This window comes from Oncorhynchus nerka, linkage group LG18, assembly GCF_034236695.1.
Source record: "Oncorhynchus nerka isolate Pitt River linkage group LG18, Oner_Uvic_2.0, whole genome shotgun sequence".
Lineage (NCBI taxonomy): Eukaryota > Metazoa > Chordata > Actinopteri > Salmoniformes > Salmonidae > Oncorhynchus > Oncorhynchus nerka.
Window position 1 is genome coordinate 51,696,384 of NC_088413.1, and position 13,338 is coordinate 51,709,721.

Consider the following 13,338-nt stretch of genomic DNA (forward strand, 5'->3'; position numbering starts at 1 on the left):
TTACATTCATCAGAAATATGTTTCCACAGTCCTTTTAGTGAGCGGCCCATTGTGAACGCTGAAATGCGGCTGTATAATCACAGCAACACAGTTGTTAAATATGAACATCTTTCTAATAGACAAAAAGGTGTCATATTCTTATATCCTCCGCAGCTCCTCTTTTGTAGTTCCTTTCATTATGTTCCCAAACACTCTCCTCCATCTAATAGAGCCTAATTATCCTCCTCTCAGAGTATCACTGCTCTCTTTTAGGGTCCTCTTTCTCTCTTTTTCTCTCTTTCTCTGTCCGACATCCCACAGAATCAGTAACTTCCAGTAGAAAGGCAGAATACATGCATTTAATAGGGCGAATGTGTTTTTTAAGAGCCAATGTCAAGTTAGTACAAAGGCGGATTCTATAATACTTTTTCCAGTATTTTCTATACAGCTCTGAGCTCGGCTAAAACTTTTAATTAAAGAGACCAGAATCATTATCTCATTAGATTAAACCATTTCTGCTTTTTCCTTCTTTGTTGCTTTGCATGAGATCCTGATATGACGTGAAAAAGAGAAACAAACAGAAAGCTATCCTTGTCTTTCAGTGTTGGGGAGTAGTGAACTACATGTAGTTTAACTAGTAATTTAACTACATTTTGCAGTAGCTTGATGGTCGTTGAACTAAATTCAAATGTAGGTATTGTTTTCAGTGGTTAATTGCTTTTTTGACATGTGGTGGTGTAGCTAATTACTGGAACTACACACTGCTCTTTTTGAAAAAATATGTGTAAAGTAAGTAATCATTTCCTTTCTTTTTCGGCATCAGACCTACCTAATTCTCACTTGAAACATCGTTTTTGTGTTTAAAAAGCAGAATGACACATTCTATTAACATATGGCCCAAAGTGATCTATTCTTGCAATTTGTTATCTATGACATTTCAGATTTACATATGATAATTTTTCACAAACAGGTTTAGATATAGTGAACTACTTTTTCAAAGTAACTTTATTGAAATAAACTATATTTTTCTTAAGGGTAGTTTTAATGTCGCTTAACCTCTTCCAGTGTAAAGTAATTGGTAGCTTGGTAAACAGTATTTTCAGAGTAGCTTCCCCAACACTGTTGTCTAACTTGTCTTCAGTAGTGTTTTTGCTAGTCTGCAGTCATTATAGAATTCTAGATTGGCCTTACCAGACAGGCCCTTTGCTGAGGTAGTTGGAGCCTAACTTCACAGCGTGCTAGTTCAACTTTACCCGTCACAGAAAATCATTATACTACAGAAGCTTTTGTCCAACCCTATGGTGAAACTCTTTCCTCTTCAAGTCCAGCAAAAATAATAAGAACAACACTTAAAAGCCAGTCGTAACTCAGCGGCAAGTAGGCCCGGCTTCACTCAGAAAGATCTAACCTTCTAGAGGTACCTCTAGAGCTTCAGACCAGCCTTGTACCTTGCTGAAATGCCATGCCAGACTTGGAGGCTGTTATAAAGTGGATTAGCTTTTAATTTTGCAGTGTTTGACGTGTGCGTGTGTGTGCATGTGTGTGTGCGTGCGTGCGTTCAACTGTCGGCCAGTTGGCCTCCTGCGTCTGTGTTATCCTGAAAGAGAGGGGGTTAGCACTTCACACTTCTCTCAGTTCCTGTTTGTATGCTCTACTCATCATTCCATCAGTTGACATTTACACTTCATTCACATTCACATCAATGCTCAATGCTTGTTTTACCTGCCCCTCTGGTGCACTTTATACTTCCTTAATCTCGCTCTCTGTTTCTGTAAAGGTCAGAGTCGTACTGATTATGTGTATAAAATCTTGGACTTTGACCTGAATGGTCAGTAGTCAATTTGATTGACTGCCCAGTTGGCACTTTTTAGTTCCTTGAATGTTCTTTCTTAAAGGTTAGCAATAACATTCCTGATTCCTCTAACGCCTTGCCCAGTTTTCTTGGTGTCCCCACCCTCTACGTGGTCGGTAATAACCAGATGCATTCGGTTTTCAGGGGAAATGGAAAGAGAGCCTGTGAAACGACTTCCGCTTTCGGACGTTAACAAGTCGACACTCCATCTTAACTCCTCCTCCATATTTACTGGATTGGTTGAACAGTGCAGAAGAAAACCTCCCCCAACATTTTTTTTCTCATCAGGACCAGAAAGAAAGAAATGCCATTCTTTTCTTTTGCGCCTGCTATGTTAAGTTAGGGTGTTGCAAGTGTGATCCTTTGAGAAACATTCCGTGAGAAAAACAGTCATGTTTTAAAGTTTCAGTTTGAAATTCCTTGAAATGTTTTTAACCCATTACACTGAAAATAACAGACAGGGCAGATTATTTAATCTATAACTGTACAAATATTGGTTTAACGCTACAATGGACAATCTGATCTCTCTCTTTTGCAGAGGAGCGGCCTGACTGTTCCAAGGCGCGGTGTGAGGTGCAGTTCTCACCCCGCTGCCCTGAGGACTCGGTGCTAATCGAAGGCTACGCACCCCCTGGAGAGTGCTGTCCCCTGCCCAGCCGCTGTGTCTGCAGCCCTGCAGGGTGCCTGAGGAAGGTGTGCCAGCCTGGATACCTCAACATCCTGGTGTCCAAGGGCTCTGGGAAGCCTGGAGAATGCTGCGATCTATACGAGTGCAAACCAGGTGGCTACCAATAACAATTCCCAGCAACTATATGTGACATGGCAATAATTGTTTCATATTCTGATACTTAGATCATTGTAGTAGTAATAATACTAATAATATTGAATTTGTAGAATTTCCCAAACTCAATGGCCAAATTGTAGGCTACATATGAATGTGTTTACACTCATGAATGGCAGCTGTATCTGTATGCCAGCGGTTTATCACCTCTGAGCTGTGGAATGGCGTAACGTAGGCCGTAGCCAACAGAAGGAATGGTTGCTCAATCAAATTTTATTGGTCACATACACATGGTTAGCAGATGTTATTTGCAAGTGTAGCGAAATGCTTGTGCTTCTAGTTCCGACAGTGCAGCAATATCTAACAAGTAATCTAACAATTCCACAACAACTACCTAATACACACAAATCTAAGTAAAGGAATGGAATAAGAATATAAACATATAAATATATGGATGAGCAATGACCGAGTGGCATAGGCAAGATGTAATAGAGGAGGTGTCCAGCTAGGATAGGAATGTGTCGGTTCCGTGACCTCCCTGTTCACGTCGGTTTTCTTAACACACACCACACACTCCTCTACAAGGGTTTTTACAAGTCAGGGTAATTGCCACAAACACGCGCAAGGAGGATCATAGCTTCATAGCAAACACAGAAAGAGGAATATTAGTTATATAAAACCACATACTTGATAGTTTACAGTTGTTTTCTTGATTTGCTCTCAATCCAATTTGAGCCCCACTGCTACCTCTATAATGATTGTCTTTGTGTTGTACCCTACCTAGTGTTTAGTGTGGACTGCAGCACAGTGGAGTGCCCTCGTGTCCAGCAGATTCAGTGTCCACCTGACAGCTATGAGACCCAGGTGCGTCTCACCGCAGACGGCTGCTGCACCCTTCCCACCAGGTGAGCCTCAACCTCCCTCTGCAACAATCATCACACTCTCTTTGGCAGTCCTAAAAAGTAGTCAAGGACAGTCAGGTGTGAGGGTGTGTCCATCTGATGTGTACTAACTCCCCCTCTCTCCATCCCATCTCTAGGTGTGAGTGTTTGCCCGGCCTGTGTAGGTTCCCGCAATGCACTGCCGGGAGCTCCCCCGAGGTGGTCTTCCACGGCAACGGTAACCCCGGGCAATGCTGTGATGTGTACGAGTGCATCAACGGTGAGTTTGCTTGCTTACTCCGCTTGGTTCTGGCCTGAACCACACAGCTCCCATCTCACTGTTTCTGAGCTGTTATTAAGGAATGAGTGATACAGGATGGATGGCAAAGCCTTGTTTTCCTGCTTTCTGCTCCGGTCATTTTTAAAATCATATTTTACCGTGCCAGGCCAGCTAACGGGGGAGGTTAGGAGATATCACTAAGATGACGTGAAAATATTTACAGTGAGCTCCAAAAGTATTGGGCCATTTTTGGTTGTTTTGGCTTCTGTACTCCAGCACTTTGTTACAATGACCATGAGGTTAAAGTGCAGATTGTCAGCTTTAATTTGAGGGTATTTTCATCCATATCGTGTGAACTGCTTAGAAATGAAATGACAGAACCTCCCCCATTTTAAGGACCAAAGGTATTGGGACAAATTCAAATAAAGAAGTAAAAAGTACCTGGTCCCATATTCATAGCACACAAGCTTGTGACTCAGTGTTTGCTTTTGTTTTGGTTGTTTCAGAATATTTTTTTGCCCAAAAGAAATGAATGAGAAATCATGTATTGTGTCATTTTGGAGTCACTTTTATTGTAAATAAGAATAGAATACATTTCTAAACACTTCTACATTCATGTGGATGCTACCATGATTATGGATCATTCTGAATGAATCATGAATAATGATGTGTGAGAACGTTATAGATGCACAAATATCATCCCCCCCCACCCCCACAAAAAATGCTAACCTCCCCTGTTATTGTAATGGTGAGAGGTTAGCATGTCTTGAGGGTATGATATAAAATGCTAACCTCCCCTGTTATTGTAATGGTGAGAGGTTAGCATGTATTGGGGGTATGATATAAAATGCTAATCTCCCTGTTATTGTAATGGTGAGAGGTTAGCATGTCCTGAGGGTATGATATAAAATGCTAACCTCCCCTGTTATTGTAATGGTGAGAGGTTAGCATGTATTGGGGGTATGATATAAAATGCTAATCTCCCCTGTTATTGTAATGGTGAGAGATTAGCATGTTTTGGGGGTATGATATAAAATGCTAATCTCCCCTGTTATTGTAATGGTGAGAGATTAACATGTTTTGGGGGTATGATATAAAATGCTAACCTCCCCTGTTATTGTAATGGTGAGAGGTTAGCATGTCTTGAGGGTATGATATAAAATGCTAATCTCCCCTGTTATTGTAATGGTGAGAGATTAGCATGTTTTGGGGTTATGATATAAAATGCTAACCTCCCCTGTTATTGTAATGGTGAGAGATTAGCATGTTTTGGGGGTATGATATAAAATGCTAACCTCCCCTGTTATTGCAATGGTGAGAGATTAGCATGTCTTGGGGGTATGATATAAAATGCCAATTTCCCCTGTTATTGTAATGGTGAGAGATTAGCATGTCTTGGTGGTATGATATTTGTACACACACACACACACACACACACACACACACACACACACACACACACACACACACACACACACACACACACACACACACACACACTGTAGTATGGCATTCTAAAGTATACTACAGTTTACTACGTAATTCTATAGTAAGTACTGTAGTATTCTATAGTACATAGTCGTGTTTATTCATGTGGGATTGTAAGCAGAAGAAGAAAATTTCCCCTCAATGTGCTGCGTTTCATCAACCCCAGCAGCTTTTCTGCCTTGGATTCTGCAGGTTGAAAAAGAGTGCAAATTAGCGAGGAGTAAGAGAGAGGTGGTTGAATGGGCAGATGATACTTTTCAAATGAAAGCAAATTCTCAATGATTTATGGAGCCCACATTATGGGTGGCGGACAACTTTAAAGGGTGAGCCAGCCTTTAAAGAATCATTTAAAGACCTTGCTTTTTTAAAAATGGAAATCTCTAGTATCTTCAAAAAAAACGAATACATTTGAAAAGATTGCTCCTTGACTCTGACAGGAGGTCTGAGCCGTGACATATGTTGCAAATGACGCGTGAAAAGCGAATCTACTGTAGCAAGGAGGAGATTTTTCTGTTGGTTGACGTTGGGGCGACAGGGGAGAGGGTGTGACAGGCAGCACTGCACTTCCCATCCCCTCTTAGCCCTACTAGCTAGAACAAGCATCTGTTGGCGATGTGCAGCCAGGGGTCTGTGTCATCCCTACATCCTGCTTTGTTTATTTGGTGATTTCAGAACAAAGAGCAATGCATTCAGAGATCTGTCCTGGGAACAGCAAAACACAAAACAGAAATATAACCTGATTGAACATCTGGTTCTATGGTGGCTTTATCTGCCTGGATGAAGGGAATAGTGGGGAAGGAGAGCGGGAAGCAGGAAATTAGGGAGGGAGGAGATGAATGAATATTCTGTGGCTGAAGGGGGTGGAGGGGGGAAAGGAAATGGGGAGTGAAGATGAACTCATCCCTAAAGGGTGGAAACTGATCTGGGGATCAATATAACAACAGCTGTTGAGCACACGTCACCACCACAACACAGACACATAAACATACACACACACTGCAACACTGCATCTCTGCTGTAATCCTACCTGACCTCTTCAAGGCTTGCCGTGATTCCCATTCATTAACAAACACACAAAGACAACATGATAAACCCTGAGGGTGATGCTTAAGACATACACAACCATAGCTTAGTAGGAGGGCTATAGATACTACTTACACAGATATCATATATGATAAGCACTTGTGGCTGGCTGCTCAGTATGGCTGACACATACACCATTTTTGAGCGTGTGTGTTTGTGAGTTTTTTAAATTGTATTTCACCTTTATTTAACCAGGTAAGCTAGTTGAGAACAAGTTCTCATTTGCAACTGCGACCTGGCCAAGATAAAGTGTGTGGATATGGTGTGTGTGTGTGTGTGTTTGGAACATATTGTTCTCAATCAATGACTACTGACAAGAGTTTTTCAGTGTGTTTTGCTACAGGGGAACTGAAACGCTCAACAGCTGTATTGTGGTGTTCATTGGACAATCTATACTTCACAGACAAGTATTGACCCAGACTCCTTGATTTAGCTGTTAAACCAGATTCCACCGTTGCTTTTCTCTCCGATGTGTGCCCACTCTTTCAATGAAAGGCAGTTGAATGGACATAAACGATGTCCAAAGTCAGCAAGCAGAACTATCAAAGGACTATGGGATGTCATGTCTGTCTTCCAACTGTACCTCCTCACAACCATCTGTGTTGGAAACCCTATTCAGGGAACACAAACAGAACATGGCCAGGACATAAGAAGGAAGGTTTGACTGGATGAACTGTGGAAGCCATCAGCAAACAGTGGTGTCTGCAGGCTTCTGTTGTCCCACTCTGACAGCAAATGTTAGCAGCAGCAGACGAGACATGAGACAGCTGAGGCACTCCACAGAGCATGTTTGGAATGGAATGGCCTTGGAGCCTGCTGCTGAGACACACACACACACACACACACACACACACACACACACACACACACACACACACACACACACACACACACACAGTTAGGGACCAGGTAGCCTCCTCCTCAGACTGTAATCTCACCCTCCTGCATTGGAGATATGCATTCCATCAGGTTGTGTGTGTATGTGCACGTGTGTGTATGTGCACGTGTGTGTACGCGCGTGTGTGTACAAGTGTGCGTGTGCTCTATGCGTGCGTGACCGGGATCTCTCCTCTAGCCAGATAATCGAGGTTCTTGTCAATAGTTCAATCGAATACAGTCTTAACTGAATTGAGTTAAGACTGTACCCCCCCCCCCAACTTCAGCAAGTGAGAGAACAAGGGGTAAATTGACAAATAAACATGTCCCAAGATTTATGCTCATTGGTGAAGAGAAAGGTGATTATTGCACGACAGTGCCCATAGGTTATTGAGCAAGTGTGGTGAAGCTCCATTATTGTGTCTTGCTGATACAGGTAGGCTATAAGGTAATAGGTGAATGACATTCTGCTTGTGCCTCATGTTAAAAGAGGAGGAGAGACATGACGACATGCTGATGATTACATTTGGAAACACTTACTGAATGAAGTTAAAGTGAACTAGCCATTCGGACCAGCCTTTCTGGTTGAACCATCGTAGGTTTTTGTCAAGTTTGTGGGCTCAGTCTCTGCTCCTGTCATGGCAACTGAGAGAGGTATGTATATACTGTAGCTCTTACACACACAATTCATCTGCTTTCTAGTCAATGTGTCAGTTCTTATGTATGTTCCTTTGATACTCTGTGATGTTGTCTGTGCTGGAGATGCTCAGAGGAAATGGAAAGTGACGCCTTTTGTCTTGTTGGTGACAAAGGAGCTGGAAAAGCTGGCAATCTCTTCTGGCAGTTAGGGCAGATAGACTTTACGATAGCATTTCTATTGAATGTGTGTGGCTTTTGGATCGAGTGTGTAATTGTGGGGCCCTCCTGTGTTGAGGGTCAGCGTGGCAGAGGTGATGTTGCCTACCCTCACCACCTGGGGTCGGCCATCTTCCGAGATGACATACTGTAAGTGCCTATTCATGCCCTGCAACGAATAGAGACAGAAGCAGGCTGATGTTATTCCCAGTCAAGCTGTTGCTATCTAACAGCATTTAGACAGCCATTACTTTTCTGCAGACTGATCCGACTACATTGACATCGTTCAATTTTCCCATCAGTCTTTGCATAAACATATATCATATGTGTAACGCATGCACACAGACTGACAGACTATATGATTACTTATTTATCTGTCTCTATGAATCAGACATGATTCTCTCTGATGAAAGCAGAACACACCCTATTGACTTTCAGATCATTCATGCTTAGGATTCAGGTTTATTCAGACTGCCCATTTTAGGGCTGAGGGAGAAGAGAAAAGGGCAGGCTGGTGGTTGAAACCAGACTAGTGGTTGTCATAGTGAGGCAGGTGATTGACAGTTTATGTAATCTGCTCAACACATGGTCTGAGAGAGAGAGACGGGAAACCACCTTAAACGTCTTGATCTCACGTTGTCGGTTCTTCATAGGCTCCTTTTCCCTTTTTGAGTAATAACTTTGCTATGCCAGCCCCGGTCTCAGCTTTCCAAAAGGAGTGCGTGTACCCAACCTTAAGAAATTAGCCCAGGGATAATCCCTGGCGGTGTATAGGGCCGGGTTGCTCAGGGATGACGTGGAGTAAACCAGACAGAACAATGTGCTCTATTTTACAGCCATGGCCAGATTAACACACATCAAGTTACGAAGGAGCCTCGGAATGTTCAACAGAGGCAGTCCGCTATTTTGAGAGATTGCTACTTACCGGTACCTTAAACCCCACTCTGGCTTGATCAGTGACTAATGTTATGTCAGTTCACAGACAGCGGTTAGAGTAAACAACACATTCCTGGACCGCTCAGTCAGAGGAGAACCTGGTGCTGTTATTGGCTTTAGAAACAGGAAGTTGACTAAAGGTAATCCACTCAGAAACACTGACTCTGTTCCAATATCCATACTAGTCTCAGACCTGAATTCAAATGAAATTTAGGGTATTTCAATTACTTTCAAAGACATTTGGAAGTAAGTATTTTGATATTTTTTCTTGAAAAGACAGGTTGTTCAAAAAATACGAAAATATACTGATTCAAATACACTCCAATGCATTTAACCCAGGTATTTGAAAATAGTATTTGAAATAAGTATTTGAAAATACTTTCAAATAGTAGGGAATAGGATACTTCCAAATACTTCCAATAGTTGGTTCGGGACACATTTTTTTAAAGTACTCAAATGAATAGAAAATAAGTATTTAAAGCTGCAATATGTAACTTTTTAGGCGAACCTTCCTAATTCACATTAAAATGTGTGTTTATAGATCTGTCATTCTTATTGAAAGCAAGTCTAAGAAGCGGTAGATCTGTTCTGTGTGCGCTATTTCTATGGTTCCCTTTCTCAACTTTTGTTTTGTACACCAGCTTCAAACAACTGAATATACAATCTGGTTATGAAATCTATATTTCACAGCAGGTTTAGGCGGTACAATGATTCTCTACACTATACTTGCTTGTTTTGTCACATAAACTGAAATTAGGCAAACTATTAGAATTACAGTAGCAACCAGGGAATGGCGGAGCAATTTCTGCATAGTGCATCTTTAAATAACAAATACACATTTATTTGAACCCAGGTCTGACAACTCTAGGCTAGCATACCACTTAGAGTGAAGCAAAATATTGGGCATGCATTCTACATGCACTGATTAAAAATGTATGCGTAACATGTAAAGTGTTGGTAACATGCTTCGTGAGCTGAAATAAAACATCCCAGAAATGTTCCATATGCACAAAAAGCTTACTTTTCTCAAATTATGTGCACTAATTAGTTTACATCCCTGTTAGTGAGAATGCCTCCTTTGCCAAGATAATCCATCCAACTGACAGGTGTGGCATATCAAGAACTGATTAAACAGCATGATCATTACACAGGTGCACCTTGTACTGGGGACAATAAAAGGACAGTCTAAAATGTGCAGTTTTGCCACACAACACAATGTAACAGATGTCTCAAGTTTTGAGGGAGCTTGCAACTGGCATGCTGACCTCAGGAATGTCCGCAGTACGTCCAACCTGCCTCACAACTGCAGACCACGTGTAACCACACCAGCCCAGGACCTCCACATATGGCTTCTTGACCTGCGGGATCGTCTGAGACCAGCCACCCAGCTAATGAAACTGTGGGTTTGTACAACCAAATAATCTCTGCACAAACTGTCAGAAACTGTCTCAGGGAAGCTCATCTGCATGCTCATCATCCTATCCAGGGTCTTAACCTGACTGCAGTTCGGCGTCGTAACAGACTTCAGTGGCAAATGCTCACCTTCGATGGCCACTGGCACGCTGGATAATTGTGCTCTTCGCGGATTAATCCTGGTTTCAGCTGTACTGGGCAGATGGCAGACAGCGTGTATGTCGTCATTTTGCTGATGCCAACGTTGTGAACAGAGTGCCCCATGGTGGAGGTGGGGTCATGGTATTGGCAGACATAAGCTGCATGAGGCAAATGGTGTTCACCAGATACTGACTGGTTTTCTGATTCATGCCCCTACCTTTTTTTAAAGGTATCTGCGACCAACAGATGCATTTCTGTATTGCCATTCATGTGAAATCCATAGATTAGGGCCTAATAAATTTTTTTCAATTGACTGATTCCCTTATTTGAACTGTAACAAATTGTTGCATTTATATTTGTGTTCAGTGTAGTATTGTGCTGAGGGTTCCAGGGTGACGCAGCGCTCTAAAGCACTGCATCTCAGTGCAAGAGGTGTCACCACAGTCCCTGGTTCGAATCCAGGCTGTATCACATCTGGCTGTGATTTGGAGTCCCATAGGACTTGCCCAGCGTTTTCCCGGGTAGGCCACCATTGTAAATAAGAACTTGTTCTTAATTGACTTGCCTAGTTAAATAAAGGTTAAGTTTAAAAAATGAAAATAGACATTGGAACACAGTGACTGAGTAGGCACAGCAACTTAACCTGTGAAGTATTTGGAGGAGAACAACAATTGACCCGGCCTGGGAGCCATTGTGAGATCAGATGTTGTTTCCATTTCATTGCATCGCTGTAAGCAGTAAGCACTATCACTCAATACATTCACATTATTCTAAACTCTGAAGGTGTTTGTGTGATGCAGTCCTGATTTGCAACATCGTGTTGTTTGCCTGCCTGTCTGGCGGTGCCTTCGGTGGGTTATTCTGTCCATCCACAGAGCGGAGGGAGAGGAGGGAGGCACACCTGCCGAGTGCTGCATGTTATCACATTATTTAGTCTCTGTCTCAGCAGCACAGCCAAAACATGAGGGTGCGGCGGCATGGGGGAATGAAGGGATCTGGCTAGCTAGCATGGAGGGAGGGGGAGGTGGTTGGTATGGTCCAGACAAAGAGGAGCGTGGGTAGGGGAATGGCATGGGAGGGGAAAGGAGGAGAGAACTGGACAAGAACAGAGAATAACAGACAGACAGACACACAGACAGACAGAAGGGTTGGAGAGGAGTGCAACAGGAGTGCTTGCTTCTCACTTGTTCCTGATAACTAAGAGATAGGACATTACATGGGAGGTTTAGTACAGAGGAACAGGTGGAGACCTCTGTTTTCTATATACATGATGTTGATAATAACCCTGGAGAACATTGTCTGCTGCAAACAACCTTCTGTGTGTTTATCAAACCTCAATTCAACAACTGACTGTTGTTTTCTACCATGGGAAAGTACACGACTAGTATATGACTAGTATAATCTATAATAGATTATATATCTATGCACCGGACGTGCACCGGACGTGCCACCTGTCCCAGACCTATTATTTGACCATGCTGGTCATTTATGAACATTTGAACATCTTGGCCATGTTCTGTTATAATCTCCACCCGGCACAGCCAGAAGAGGACTGGCCACCCCTCATAGCCTGGTTCCTCTCTAGGTTTCTTCCTAGGTTTTGGCCTTTCTAGGGAGTTTTTCCTAGCCAATGTGCTTCAACACCTGCATTGCTTGCTGTTTGGGGTTTTAGGGTGGGTTTCTGTACAGCACTTTGAGATATCAGCGGATGTACGAAGGGCTATATAAATAAATTGGATTTGATTTGCACACAAGTACCATAGGATTGGACTGCTATTAATGCCATTTTCATGTATACGTAACAAATGAAGCCCGTTGGCGGGCGAAACCTTTTCATTTTAAACTTAAATGGCCACTTCAATCAGCTTGTAATTATGTGCAGACACATAGTTTTACAGATATCATAAGAAAATAAATCAGTTCTTAAACGTATCTTTAGTAGTCACAGTGGTCCTGGGATGAAGTTTAGATGGTACAGTATATTATTTAAATCCTCCACTCCTCTCATACACCAGCAGGTTATGAGTGTTTTATTCTTGCTTTTGCCCTTCTTCTCCCCAGGAGCTCACATCTTATGTGCTAGGAGGCTCCTACAGAGTGTATGTATGTGTGTATGTGTCTGTGTGGAGTACTAGCTCAGGAGTACTTTGCTCTCTCCTTGTTCTCCCTCCTCACACACTCACACGCTCTCCTTACAAAGAGCTGCAGACTAAACCAAAATTGGTTCACTGAATACAGGCTTTCTGTAGGAGTTTGGGGTTAAATTATATAGGTGTGAAGTTTGTAGTTGTTCATACATGCTTGCTTGCCATTGTATGGAACTGTAGGCCTTAGCTTATTGCGAATTTTGTTAGCAGTCAAAGACACTCACACGGTGTACGAGTAAGAGTCGGTTAACTAAGTGGTTTGAGTGTTGCTCTTAACAGAGTGGGGAAATGTGTAGCCTAACACCGAGTATTTTTTGTTTTTAAATCCGTGACTAGGGCTGTGGCAGTCCCGACATTTTGTCAGCCGGTAACTTTCATGCAAATAACTGCTGGTCCCACGGCAATTGACTGTTAATTAACACACACGTGTTTAGTAGCATCTCTGGCTTCCATGCATAGTCCACAAGCCACTGATCCAGACCTTTTTGCAAGATCTACATTTTAAAATGTATAATAAATCCCTGTAATATATAGCCTTATATAAATCCATTCTTTATTTTAGGCAGGTCTGAAGAAACATTATGATATGATTTTTTTTGTTGCCTATTTCAGAAGAACAGAATAGC

The 13,338-nt window shown here is 42.3% G+C and overlaps 1 protein-coding gene across 2 annotated transcripts in view; it reads left to right on the forward strand.

Moving 5' to 3' along the window:
- Nucleotides 1-13,338, forward strand: part of crim1 (cysteine rich transmembrane BMP regulator 1 (chordin-like)) — a 128,615-nt gene that overhangs the window by 75,301 nt on the left and 39,976 nt on the right. For both annotated transcript variants that reach the window (XM_065004171.1, XM_065004172.1), the window contains exons 3-5: nucleotides 2,370-2,612; nucleotides 3,397-3,517; nucleotides 3,652-3,773. In XM_065004171.1, the coding sequence (XP_064860243.1) occupies nucleotides 2,370-2,612; nucleotides 3,397-3,517; nucleotides 3,652-3,773 (486 nt within the window). The remainder of the gene's footprint in view (nucleotides 1-2,369; nucleotides 2,613-3,396; nucleotides 3,518-3,651; nucleotides 3,774-13,338) is intronic.